At 29.5% G+C, this 15,181-nt stretch overlaps 1 protein-coding gene across 4 annotated transcripts in view; it reads left to right on the top strand.

Annotated features, from left to right (window-relative positions):
* Positions 1 to 15,181, top strand: part of GatA (glutamyl-tRNA(Gln) amidotransferase subunit A, mitochondrial) — a 51,399-nt gene that overhangs the window by 35,348 nt on the left and 870 nt on the right. For all 4 annotated transcript variants that reach the window (XM_076517707.1, XM_076517706.1, XM_076517708.1 and 1 more), the window contains 3 exons: positions 360 to 552; positions 7,850 to 7,967; positions 14,435 to 14,640. In XM_076517707.1, the coding sequence (XP_076373822.1) occupies positions 360 to 552; positions 7,850 to 7,967; positions 14,435 to 14,640 (517 nt within the window). The remainder of the gene's footprint in view (positions 1 to 359; positions 553 to 7,849; positions 7,968 to 14,434; positions 14,641 to 15,181) is intronic.

Raw genomic sequence — 15,181 nt, forward strand, 5'->3', positions numbered from 1 at the left:
AGTAAAAAAGTTACATATGTTAGTCTCACCAATATAATAGTTTTCTGAAGTATCTTTATCAATATAATACTTCTTGAATAACGGTTGACCTAGTTTTTATCCAGATAAAAATGTAAATTGTGCTTTAAGGTCCATTTTATACTCTCAAACTGATTTAATCAGATTATTTTATAGCATCACATAAACTTAGAATGAATGATAAAACACAAGAAGCAGGGATGTATTCGGAAGAATAATTTTCTTTATCAACTTTTGGCTTATTTTCAAAAGAATCAGTTGCTTTATTAACAACAGTTGCAAGGAAATTATGTTGTACACAAAACAGATTTGTTTTTAATCCTATTGATGTTATATTTCAGGAATATTATTGTCCTGGCATGAGTTCAGAAATAGTAGAAACATGGAAGGAGATTGCTGACCTTTTGGAGAGAGGAGGAGCCAAGGTCACAAATGTTTCTATGCCTCATACACAGTATTCTATATCTTGTTACTCAGTACTCAATTGTTGTGAAGTGGCTTCAAACTTTGCTCGATATGATGGAATTGAGTATGGTAAGACCTATGTTATGCTTCCACTATCTACTAAAATTATTTTGTTTCAAATGTTGCTGTGAATATTACTTATAATACAACATTTGTAAATTACACAGTACTGTAAGTTTTATTGTCTTGAAATTTTTACGTGTTATACAGTAATTCCTGTACACCAAATTAAAAAATATCAATTTTTCTCCACCATGTATAGGGTTTTCACAAAACATTGTATGTACTTTTCCATATGTGAATTATTTTCATTGAAATCTAGTTGTATTACATTTTATTATGGTTAAAATGTTTACAACTATAGCTAAATGTTTCTCTAAACCAATTGTGGCACGCGAGTCTTATCAATCATTTTAGCACACCTAAGAATCACACTGCTAGCATTCAAATGGTGGTTAATAGACTATGTGATGTGTCATTTCTGGATAGTATTTGTTTGTGTGGCACTTTGACATTATTTTTTTCATTTTACTATTATTTATTCATAATTGTTACTATTGTGTAAACGACCCAAACATTTTACATTTGTGGGAAGTTTTTGTTGGGCCTCAAATTGACTTTGGATAACTGTTTGGAAGGACAATGAGGAAAGTTGAAAAAGAAGAATGGACTGCCTTTAACCCTTTCACAGTAGGCCTGTTTGTCTACACATTTGCACACATTAAGTATTAACGCAATAATTTGATACAGCATGTATATCTTCATAAAATGTGGTAGACTTTTAGTAAATACTACAAGTTTTTTTTCTACACAAAAAATCAGATTTTTTAATAAAATATTTTTATTAAAGATTTTATTTGAATGTATTGAGTCTTTTTTATTACTAGCCTGGGTATAAAGTTATTTCATAGTATGAATTAAAAGCTATTATTTATCCTAACATTCTCAGATATTACTTATATAATCTCTAAAGCTTCCTAAATATGTTTAAGATGTTTGTTTTCAGTCAGACTTTATGTTGTTATTTTCTTTAACTAAGTGGGTTCTGTCACTTAACCAACCTCATAACCATCATAAAAAATTAGGAAATAAATATAAATTATGTTTTTCTTATGCTAGAATGACTACATTTTATAACACAAAAATGCAAATGTTCAGTCTAAGTAGCATAAGTATGTATATATTTATATATATATATATACATCTTTATTATTTTTTATTATATTGATTTTCCAGTCGTGCCTAGCTAACAGTACATAACTTTCATTGACACAATGCACGTGCACTCATGTTACATATCCAATAATATAAAACTGACTATAGTCTTTCCTGTCTTGGCTGTGTTTTAGTGGACTAACATCTTGTAATATATAGTCACATTTCAGTTATTATACATTATATATTTATATAGGTTATTACTATTTAGAAATAAATTATTAAACTTATTTTTCTTAAAATATAAAACAATAAATCAAGAATTAGAGCAAACAATTATCTCTTCTGGCTACAACCTTTATACTTGGTTGTTGCTGGACATAGGTTGATAAACCTTTTAAAATTTTGCACATAGAGGATATCAAACAAATTTTTTTTAAGATTATATATGTATACAGTTCAATAATTATACTGATACCATAGAATTCCATTATATTTTATTAAGCTTAGTGACAAAGATGTATTTAAATCTTGAAATCTTGTTTCGAAATAATGTGGTAGCTTTTTCACAGATTAAAATGGCTGAAAAAACCACTAAGGGACATTCTGAGCTGTCAATTGGTTATTCACATGTCATATATTGAAGTAAATAAATATATATATAAGGAACTATTTTCAAAAATGGTAAGAGGTGAAAGGGGGCACTACATTTGTATTGAGTAGGTAAGCCATATCTCAGCAAAATAAACAGATATGAGGTTCTTATTTTATATTCTAGTTTGTTAATATTAGTAATTTGAATTTCAAATTGTGCAGAAGTATAGAGGTAGTACTTTAACATTACAAAACATCTAATTTTAAACAGTGCTGCATTCAGTATACCACATAACTCACTAAAAATGTTTAGGTGTCACCTCTTAATACTTACTTTTGAATTAAGAAATTAACTCGTATATAATAATAAAGTTTGAATTATAATTTGATTCCACATTATTGACATAAATTCATAAAATAGTAATTATTATTTCGAATGCAAGTCAACAAATGTGATTATATAGCTTTTCACCCATCACAAAAGGGTTAAAGATGTTATTGACAAATATTTAGGAAGCAAGAAGGATCCAAATTGCAAAAGTATTGTAAACAACTTGCTCCATAAATTCAGAGAGTTGGGTTGTAATATGAATTTGAAAGTTCATCTCTTACGCTCACATATTAATTATTTCCCTACAAATTTTGGTCTCGTCAGTGAAGAACAAAGGGAAAGATTTCCTTAAGACATCGGGGAAATTGAAAGGAGATATCAGGGAAGTTGAAACATCAGCATAATGGCTGATTACTACTGATCATTGAAATGAAATGCTCTGGATGCAGTACACAAAAGAAAGACCAAAATACATAGTTTTGAGAGTAAAAGAAGTAGATTTCACAAAAAATAAAGAATGAATGAGGATGCACATTTGTTTGAGATCAGTGTTCTTCCCTTTTCTTCAGTTTGTTTATTGTGGTAAACAAAAGAATCATTTGTTCTAAGTAAGATTTTTTTTCTTCCCCATTTGTAAAGAAATTCTATTGTAAGAAAAAAAATTATTATTATTTTTAAAATCTGTGTAACTGAATTATGGAAAAATCCATTGTTAAAACCAACAACTTTTATCAAGTTTAAATTTGCAAGTCTGTGTCATTGAAGTGTATTTTTCTGGTTGTTTTATATGTTGTTTAAAGTTTGCCTGTTTATAAATAAGTCAGCATTGTTCAGTATACTTTTGTTCATCAAAACTCTCATATATATGTTCAAAAATTTAAAATAAATACTTCTCTTAAATTAATAACAGTTATGAAATTTCACATAATTTAATTCTTGAAAGTATCCAATTGTATTTACTTGTAAAGCTTTTATACTTTTCTAATCCATTAAATACTTTTAAATCCAAAATAACAAGTATTGTTGACTTTTTGTTTCACCAAAATTATATTATTATATCAAATAATTAGATATTGATTTTTTAATACTTTAGTTGTATGTTACACCTTTATACAATTTCAGTGTAAGTCTAATTCAACTTTAATTTGGTTTTAATATTTTATGCATTGTGTTTGGAAAGATAAAATTATTTGAATCAAGAATAACTTTAAAAAATATCTATTAACCCTATCGTGCCAGGTCAGAAGTCACAGGCCATGTTATCACATTTGTTGACTTGCATTTAAAATTTTATTGAACTGTTATTTTATTAATTTAAATTTTAGTACTATGTATTGATTAACTAATTTAAAAGTAAATATTAAAAGAACATATCTAAATACAACTTTTCGTGAGTCATGTGGTATGCTAAATGCAGCATTAATTCAAATTAGATGTTTGTGGTGTCAAAATACAAAGTCTGTAGCTTTATACTGATTAGGAATTCAAATTACCAGTATTAACAAGGTAGAATATAATATAAGAACCTCATACCTTTTATATTAGTTGAGGCATGGGTTATATACTGAATCAAACTCTGGTCCAGTTCTCCTTATGTACATGAATAACCAATCAAAAACTCTAAACATCCCCATGATGTTTTCTCACCCATTTTAAAATGCTAGGAAGCTACTTCGTTTGTTTGTTTTTAACCAAGATTTCAAGGTAAGTTGCATCTTTAGTCTGCTCAAATTTACATATTGTTTTGAAAAAATACATCACAAATACTGAGTTTGATAAATTATAGTGGAATTCTATGCTATTTATATAGTTATTTATGATTTTTTGGTTATGTGTATATAAAACCTAAAAAAAGTATTTCACCTCACAACCTCCACATGTGAAATTTGAAAAGACTTGGCAATCTGTGGCAAGCAGGAGATAAGACAAAGGTCATCGTAACTAGGAACTACAATTGTTTGCTGTACTTGTTTATTTACTGTTCTATATTTTAAGAAATTGTTTGTAAATAATAATAATATACACACATATATAGTCACATTTCAATTATTATACAGACATAACATATGTTAATGGAAGCTTGACTATTTTACCAAATATTAGTGAAGTAAAGCACAGCTAAGACAGGTAACTTTATAAAAGTTAAAGGTCATTTTTATATTATTGGATGTGGTAACATGAGTGCACATGCATCACATCAAAGCTAGTTATAAAATGTCAGCCAGGTATAACTGGAAGGTCAGTAAAGTAAAAATAATAAACATATATAAATGTATAATATTATGAGATTTAAACTGTTTGGACTAAATGCTAATGTTTTAAAGTTATAATTTCTAGTCATTCCAGAGTGAAAAAAGTATAACTTGTATTTATTTCCTTATACTTTTATGGTGGCTACAAGGTTGATCAAATTGAAGACCCCATATAGTTAGAGTAGAGAAAATAACAGATAAAATATAAAGATTTACTGATAAGAAAAATTTGAAATGTATTTAGGGGCCTTCAGAAATTACACAAATAGTATTTGAGATTTTTGGAATGAAGAATAGTTTTTAATCATAACATGAAAATCACTTTACACTCAGACTAGTAAAGAAACAGAATCAATATTTTCACAAAGAAATCTTTAGTAAAAATGCATTATTAAAAACTTTTTGTGTGAAGGTACACATACTGTATCCAAAAGTTATAGTGTAAAAGACTTAACTCATGTATAAAGAGTTAAAGTGTGATAATATTAGTAAATAAATAGATCCCAAGCTCAGTTTTTTTTTCCTTTTTAACTCAAATATATTTATCTTGGGATTAGTCTGTCTGAAAGCCATTTTACGTATATTGATATAGTAATTACACTTAATAGTATTTGATTGCTTGACTTGTTTTACCTTTTGAAAATATAAAATTATGATTTTATTTTAAGGTTCACATTTGTTGCTATGTAATAATTCCAGCTGTGCTTTAAAGTATATTCTTTCAATTTTAAAAAGAGCTTTTGAAAGAAAGCTAATTTTACACCAACTCTTTCCAGCCTGGTACAAATGTATCAGGTATTGAATGCACACCTGCGTATGAAATTTTAAAATTTAAATAAAAATATGAACTATGATAGAAGAAAACAAATATGTGTAAACCTACTTATAGTTATAACTAAGATATTTCATATATGTAGCATATCCGTTTCTGTATCCCGGAATTTCATTATTCACCTGTTCATTTATATATGTTTATTTAACATGTCCTCAACCTTTTATACACATGCATCATTGTTCAGTAAACTGATGACAGTTTAGTTTAGACTGGATTAGTTAACTTGTAGGTTATTGATAATTCCTTCAATGGCAGATTTAAGGTTGTGTGGGTCCAGGGGCTAATAATTTTTGTGGGCACTACACCCCATGTAATTTTACATAGAAAAAATTATCAATGGGACCCCATTAAAGCATAGGCCCTAGGGCTTAGCCCCCTCTAGTCCCTACCTAAATATGCCACTGAATTCCTTACAAAGCTGTAATAAAATATTGAGCCAATAAAGATATATTCCAGACTTACAAGTTATTTTGTTTAGATTAATAGCACCATTTAGGATTTGGTAATTTGTCTTTTTCTAACATTTGTTTAGTGTAATTTGCAAAGAAAAAGTAATATTCAAATCTATATTTCTGCATGTTTCTGAGAAGACTTGCTTTTAAACTGCCCTTATTAATGTTTGAGTATTTTCTGCTTATCCCAAAACATATGCTTATATTTGCTAAGGAACTGTCATCTTGTGAGAATATAATTATTGTACATCTCATTTATTACATGATTTTCTCCTCTTTCACAAATTGTATTAGGTACAGCCTATATGCCTTTTATGATTTCACAACCACTAATGAAAGTCTGCTTTGCAAATTGCTACAGGCAAAGTTTATATACCATTGGATGAAGTAGATTATGAACTGTTTACATCAGTAGTGTGAGAAATTATTTGTTGTTTTGTACAAAAATGATGACTTAGCTCTCACAATGAACAACAGAATTTGGTGGAAAGTATAGAAGACTTATGAATAAACCTTAAATACTGGAATTTTTTATAGTGACTTTAGGGACTCTTTTTGTTCCGTAAAATGTTTTCTTGTTAAATTAATTTGAAAGCTTAAGCATTTTCTTCTTTGATAAGGTATTAAGTAAATTCTTTTATGTAATAAAGTGTTCTTGTGAATAAAATATATTCAAATTTATATTCATTTAATATATTTTTAAGTTTATTGGTTTAAGCATCACACACAAATAGAAGAAACTAATGAAAGTAAAGTATATTTATTACATATAAATGATTTTGACCAAGAATATTATTAATAAAAACATTGTTACCTAGCCTCCTTTATGCTGTTTTGAAAAGTGTGATCTTGGTTCGACAATAAATCTTTATCAGTTTATGTGGAGTTCATATAGCAGTAATAGTGACTACTGCAGTCAGCAAAAGAAATATAGTAATCAAAATTAATGATTGTAAATTATCTGGGTATATAAAAGGTGAAATTCTCACCAATAACTAAAGAAATTTAGATTCTTAGACAAATGTAACATTTTCAGTAAACTATATCACAAAACATTTTTTGAAATTTTGTAATATAACAAATGTGTGAAAAACTAAATCAACTTATAAACATTTTTAATTCAATCAAATCTACATACTCTTAAGCAAGTTATTTTTAAGTTTCATATAGTTTGGTTAATGAAAACAAATCAAAGTACATGAGTCATACTCCCCACTGCCAGTCCAGAAAAGATTAAAGAATATTTCAAAGGCATTTTTTTCCAAAAAATCTTAAATAAAGAGATAATATTGAAATGGCTTACATTTTATTGGTTATTATTCCAAAGAAATATTTCATAAAGTGCTGGTAAATACTACTATATTCTTGAAACTAATTACACAAGATGATACGTTTTTAGTTGTATGATTATAGTCTTATGTAAAATGTTTCATGTATTGTATAAAAATGTTTTATTGTAACCTTTCTTGTTTTCTGATATTATTGTGATTCAATTATTCTGTGAACTAAGAAATAATCATATCAACCAACAGATGGTTGTCTCTTTAAAGTTGTTGTTGTAAATTAAATGATAAACATCTTTAATACATTACTTAGAACTTGAATTTGTTTGCAGTGTGATAACTGTATATGTAATTTAATAACTAATTTTGAAACTCTTATTAAATATATAGCTTAGTATAATGATATACTGTTGATGTCAGACTCTTCTTGATCAACAAATAATATCTGGTTGGCTTCTACCAAGGTCATCGAGCAACAAATGAGTCCTCTACAGAAAGTTTATATGCAACTACACGCCATGAAGGTTTCAATGAGGTAGTGAGAGGAAGAATTTTAGCAGGAAATTATTTTCTTTTAAGAAGGTATGGATGTATTCTTAAATTGGAAAGGCTGTATTTAAATGTTTTAATTATCATAATACTAAGTATTTTTGTGCCTTTAAACAGATATTATTCATATTGTGGAAAAACAAATAATTGATAATGAAAGTTCTGCCTAACCTTTTCCATGTGGATCATGGATCAAAGGTCATGTCAGCATGTTTGTTGACTTGCATTCAAGATTTTATTGAACTACTATTTTATGAATTTATGTCATTAAATAAACTGTAGTTTATATTTCAAATTTAAGTATTATACATTAATTAATTTCTTAATTTAAAAGTAAATGTTGAAAAAATACACCTGAACATTGATTTTTGTGTTTCATGTGGTATGTTGAATAGAGTATTGGTTCAGATTATATGTTTCTGATGTCAGAATACAAAATCTATTGTTTTGTAAGAATTAAGAAATCAAATAACCAATATTGAAAAGCTATAATATAAAGTAAGAACCTCCTGTCTTTCTATTTTCTGAGATATTGCTCATGTACTAAATCAAACACAGTAGCCAGGGTCACCTTTTGCCATGTTTGAAAACAGTCCCTTATATATACTTCTATATATGACATATGAATAACCAGTTGAAAGCTCAGAGTGCCCACCAAGTAGTTTTCTCAAGACATTTTCAAGTATAATGATAGTGTCTCTTTCTCTGTGTGTTTTTCTCAAGCCACAAAGGGCTATCTTTCGAACCCTGTAAATGAAGACATACCGCTGGACTAGTGTCTCTTTCTCTCAAGATAAACTTTTGTGCTGGTAAGTTGAGTCTTTAGCCTTTTTGAAATTTCAAATATTTTTAGACCCAAATACAGTTTAGCTGCTAAACTTGATAAATTATAATGGAATTCATTGGTATCAATACAGTAATTTAAGATTTTTTTGGTTATTCAAATGTATATATAAAACCTATTAAAAAATTTATTTTGTTTCACATCCTCAACAATACGAAATTTCTTAAGACTTAACAACCTATGATGAGTAGTAACTGAGTACAAAGGTCATAACTGGGTGAGATAATTATTTACTTTAATTCTTTATTTACTGTTCTATGTTTTCATAAAAATAAGCCTAAAACTTATTTGTAAATATATAAATTTTATACACACACATACACATATAATGTATTATAACTGAAATGTGTATGTATTTTACAAAATACTGAAACACAGCTAAGACACGTCACTTTTTATGGTCAGTTTTATGTTCTTGATATGGTGATATGAGTGCAACGTGCATTGTGACTTCTGTAATGTTAGTCAGCAATGATTGAAAGGTCAGTATAATAAATATATATACATGTAAATGTCTAATGTTATGATATTTAAGCTATTTAGACAAAACATTTGTGTTTTTTAGTTATAATTTGTAGTCATTCTGTTAAAAAAAAAGCATAATTTATATGTATTTCCTAATTCAACCCAACCTGTAATGGAAGGGTTAACCTATTTTGAACTACACACCAATTTAATATACAACTGTGCCTCTGTAATATAACATGAAAGTTTGTTTTAATTCTAGAGGAGAAAGTGTTAAAATGTTAGATTTGATGAATGAGTTTCACACTTTACTATTTATTTCAGCTTTTTTGATTAATTAGAGAATAAAAATAATTAAAATATCAACAATGTTTTCAGGAAGATGAAATCATATATTTACTCTCCGATATATGTATTTTAAATATCGAGACTTGTTTTCCATGTTTATTTTGTCATTCCATACTGAAAATGTTACATTTAGCATTGATTCAAATCAAATACAATGAAATACATGTTGGTTGTCATCAATCTAGTGTCACAGTCAGCACTTCTAGCTGTTTCTCGGTACTGACTACATTCGTAGTGCTCCAGGGATGCTTTTGTATTAATTGAGTAATTAGATATGTATCTATGTAATAATTAGTTATCTTTGTTCAATGCCATATAATCATTAAATATTTTGGTATATGTAAATAACAAATCACAAAGATTTTAATGCTATGCAGAATACAGAGATTACTGGGATAATGCACCACTAGCAATGTCAGATATCTTGGCAACAATGTATTTGTTTGCAGATACAATGCTATAGAAGGAATACTAACTGTGTAACTAGTTTTATTTACCTCCAATACCAGTATTTAGAGGCATAGAAGGAAAATTAAAAGTGGGGAGCTCAAGATTTATTTGATAGAGTGAAGTGAGGGAATGTGTGCCACAAGTACACTCATTATGACTTTGGTCCATGGGTTACTTTAGGGCTGTGAAAGCTCTTGGGTTCTGGGTTTAATTTATACAGTTTTTTTAATTTTCCTAATTTTGATGCATTTTTTTCTTGAACAGATTGAACAGTGGGGGGTCCAGTCTTCTAAATTACTATGTTATTCTTATTGTATTCCAGAAGAAAAAAAAATGAATAAAATGCTGTTGATGTATGTATATAACAACACCAGCATTTCATCAGGTTTTAGATAGAACATTGTTTAAGCTTATGCTACTCGTTTTCTGGAAAGGAAAGTACATTTCATGCATTAGCTTTCTCACTGCATTACATATTGCCAATATATTAGATCTTATCTGCAGTAAATCATGAAACACTACATGTGTATGGAAAGGTACTGTACCTTTGTATGCAACATACACTTGTTTGAGCTGTTTTCTAGGTTTAGTCTGATTGACATTTGATGACTTTCCCACAGAAAATTAATTATTCTGTTACACATGGAAAACTGATCAACAGTTTACACAGTTCATCCATTTTGGGGTACCAATATCAGAACTGTTGTTGCAAATAGGCACATAGACATAGTTGTAGATGTGCTATTAAAGTCAAGTTTATCATAATTTGACACAAAGAAGTCAGCAGTGTTAACTAGCTAGAGTGTTGGCTTCTCACTCTTAGTATCTTATACACAGTAATTGTAATCATTGTTCTGTCAGCTCCTGTATGGACTAAGAACTCTGTATCTTGCCCCTGTACCTCTATGAGTACATACAAGTGGCATCCATTAATAAGAGAGAAGTGGGTTGACTGCAAACGTTTTGTTGCAACCTGTCCACTGCATTTCCCCATAACCAGTGGCTAGGCTCAATTTGAGCTCCATTATTTTGCTGGAAGTAAATTAGCAGCAACTAGAGCTTGTTGATCCTCCTGCTTGTGCTGTGCAGTTTGCTTCACAACTAAGTATGGACAGTTCACTTTAAAGTTATCCAGATGCTTTGGTTCTGCTTTTCCTCTTGATAGTGGCACTTTCAGCGTAAGCTACAGCACAAATATTAAAGAAGGGCTAAGGAAGCCTTGTCCACTCATTGGTAGCCAGTGGAGTTGTCTTGGCTGCTGGTTTGTTCTTGACAAAGCTTGAACATAGCATGATGCATTGTTCTCAGGAAAGTGGTCTATCTATCTGAGGTAAACCCACTGCATCTGCTGTGACAAGATTTTTCCTCTCCTGTGACTTATTTGAAGTTAAAACGTTGAGCCTAATGCCAAAGAAAGTTTATCTACTAGTATGAAAATGTTTCTTGCACTTAATTAATACCTCTTTACTTCATTAGGTAATCTGTCTTTCAGTATCCTTATAATCTACCAAAGCTGTTACCTTCTCATGCAAATGGTACAGACTGTCCACATAAGCATAAATAGCCAAGCTCTTATTGGGGCTTTTCTTTCACTGAATTCGAGTGTCAATACAAGTTGACAAAATTGTACCCCAGTTTAAGCATTGCTTCTTTCTCAAGTGCTTAATGGAATCAAGACTGAACCATCCAAACTCAAGACCAAGCCATGCACTGCCTGTTCCTGAGGTCAGCTGTTACAAGCAGTGACCTGTTTGAAATGTCTTGGGAAACTGTTATGATACTCTTTCACCAAACTCTTAAATTTAATAGGAGAGATGTATTTAACCTCACTTATAGTGACTTGTAGTTGTGGCATAAACCTCTTGTCCATAGACTCGGCAATAATAGACTGAGATTCCTGAACTGTCAGGGGTATGCAATTTAATGGACGTATTCAGGGACTCCAACACTGAAAAGAGCATTACGTTCTTGCCTTTGGGTAGAAGAATGGTAAGTTACCTTATACAATTCAGAATAAATCCCATACACCTCCCATCATGAAAAGGTTCATGGCTGTGCTATTTTAATCAGTTGATATTTGCTGTTTTGTCTGCTGCTCAGACTAACAGACATCATCCATTAGCATCACTTCCAGTCTATCTTAACAAGTCTGAGGTAGCACTGATAAAAGCTGAGGTTAAGCTACTCTGGTTGGCAAATACGTGGGAACTCTGTTGATACTGCCCGATTATTCTGAGGCTTGCCAGATTGCTCATAACTACAATTATCTGTGTCTCCTACATGCTGAGGTTTATCCTCAGGAGGAAAACTTGAGCAGCCATTCTAGATGCATCAAGCTGTGGCAGTCTTTCATATTCTATGGCCACAATGAGAAAGAAGCTAGGTATCATTGCAACATTGTTGAAAAGCCATCTTTTCTCAGTAATGAGCTCATTCCTCTGATCATAAGACTTTTGACTCTTGAAAGATAGTGTTTCTTCAATTACAAAACCTTAAACTCAGTAAGGAAAGAGTTTAAAAGAGCACAGGGAAATACACTCATGAAGAAAAAGCCAGAAACTGAGCAAAACAAATCTTTTGATCATGGCATCAAATTTCTATCCTTCCTACATACTCTGTTGTTTTCTCAGGTGGATAATTTTACTCATGAGTATAAGGACAGGATCTGCAGTCTAACAGGATGTTCAGCATAAAATGTTGTGTGGAGTTAAATTGTATTATCTGACATTGACAGAGTTGTGAATAATAAAGGAGACTAGATACAATGTATGATAACATGAAACAGTCTTTATTAAACATACAAACAAATCAAGTAAATGTATTACCTAAGGATAATGCTTTTGTTAAACACTCCAGAGATTTCCATAGAAAGAAGAAGAATCTATTCAACTCCAGAGAAAAGTTTTTTCCATACTGAGAAAACATAGCATCATATGCATAAAACAGTAGTACTATTATTCTCAGACCATAAGGACTACCAATATCACTGTTAATTATTTCCATTGAAAATTAAGGGAGGTTGTATCCTTAGAATATCACTTGACTCATTAGTATAAAAAAATGACTGTCTACCTTCACATAGTGTGGCCAACTGTACAGAAATATTTTACGTTACTATAAGGTGAATGATCCACAACAGTAGGTAACTATAGCAAAAGAAGCTAATTTACTTCCCACCAATATCTTTGTTAAATTACATACATTTGTATGAATATAAAATTTGAATAAAAGTATAAAAACTCTTATTATGCCTGCATTCTACAATTTCATCATTTTGTGTCTGTATTGTATTATTTCATAAAATGTTATGATTTAATTTGTCTTTAGAAATGCTTCTTCATGAGACAATTATAATACTTATAGCAGTTATATTTTTCTCTTAAGAAAAATCTGTAATCTCTTTCTTTACTAAAATTTTCTTAAGTTCTTACTGATAAGATTGACATCAACAACAGTATTCAAAATTTGAGACACTAAAACTTATATGTATATTTCTCTGATACTAATATTTTTCCCTTTGAAGCATTTTAATTCTGAAGCTTTTTTTTTTAAGTAAACAGTTTAATAAAGATTACAGTCAGATAATGTATATCAGTTCTCAACTTTGAATACTTCATACTTAATTATATCATGTAATATTCAGTAATATCTCTTTCTCTTAAAGATAAATAAGTAAAAGTAGACATGTAGTAGTAGTAGATTCACTAGTAATTTGTCACTTGCAATGTTATACACATTTCATAAGTCTGGATTTTTGTAACCATCTTCCGTTTACCATTTTCTGTTTGCATAATTGCTAAATAAAAAATAAAATAAAGCTATAGAACATATCTCATGTTACTGAATTGTATTAGGAGTAGAATAATTGTCAAAATAAAAGATTTATATAAGGCCCCATAATGTGAGAAACAAATTGTTCCTAAAGTGTGTTAAAAGTAAATCAGATGTAAAGTCAAGAGATCAATTAAAGATGATGAATCATGCCACATCACATGCTTTTTAAAATGTTTAACAAGTATAAAACTGAGGTCAAAAGGTCAGAGTTATCACTGTGTTTTATACCAAACTATTACTTCAATAATTATATTTGTTTTATGGTAAAAAAAAATCCCACAAATTGATTTTCACTTAATTTATGTGCTATTTTTATACATGTAAATGGCATTGATCATTATTTTTGCCAAATACAGTTTTAATTTTTTATCAGTTTGCTAACATTTTATACACCAGTTATTTAATTATGGTATATTTTTCAATGAAGAATCATTAGAATGTAAAACACCTACTGTAACTAATGCATGAATTGTGTTTCTGTTTATGTAACATCATCTGTGTTTCAGGTGTAACAATTTTTTTATTTTTACACTTATAACTAATCTTATTTATCTTTCAGAAACTATGATAAATATTTTCAGAAAGCACTTAAGGTCAGACGACTGATTCATAATGACTTTCTTCGGGTTTTTGAGAAGGGGGTCAATGTTATATTAACTCCTGTAACATTAACAGATTCCCCACCTTATTCTTTGTGGAAGCTAAAGGACAACAGACAACAGTCTTCCATTGAAGACTACTGTACACAACCTGCAAACATGGCTGGTTAGTGAACTTAGCTTGTTGTATGATGATATTTTGGATTAATACATATCACATTTTTCCTCATTTCCTGATCTTAAGTACAATTTGCAACTTTTTTTTTTAAATTGTTAATTCATCATGAAACTTTCATTATTTCAAATACTTTGTTTACTACCCACCAACCCCTTTTCTCCCCTTCTGGCAACATTTTTTCAGCTGAAGATTTTTAATGTTTATGTTTGTTGGGAATACAGACAACAAGAAAGTTCATTTTGAGATATGTTTTATTGCTTAAAGAGTTAAATGAAGTTTATTAATATTACTAAAAATTAGAACTTTTGAAAACATTTAAGATTTTGAAAGAGACAAAATTAAGGAACTAGAAAAAATAGCAACATAAAATACATCATACTGCGCTTCAGTTGCTGTTAAATATTCTTTTATTTGATGTGCAAAACTAAACACCTTATTTTATGTTTATATTTGTCATGTAATATGGCAGTTTAAAAAAGGTGAAAAATAATGAATAACAGTCAAGCAACTCCAATGTTTGAGTGTATTA

The sequence above is a fragment of the Tachypleus tridentatus genome, chromosome 8, assembly GCF_004210375.1.
Source record: "Tachypleus tridentatus isolate NWPU-2018 chromosome 8, ASM421037v1, whole genome shotgun sequence".
In the NCBI taxonomy this organism is placed as follows: Eukaryota; Metazoa; Arthropoda; class Merostomata; order Xiphosura; family Limulidae; genus Tachypleus; species Tachypleus tridentatus.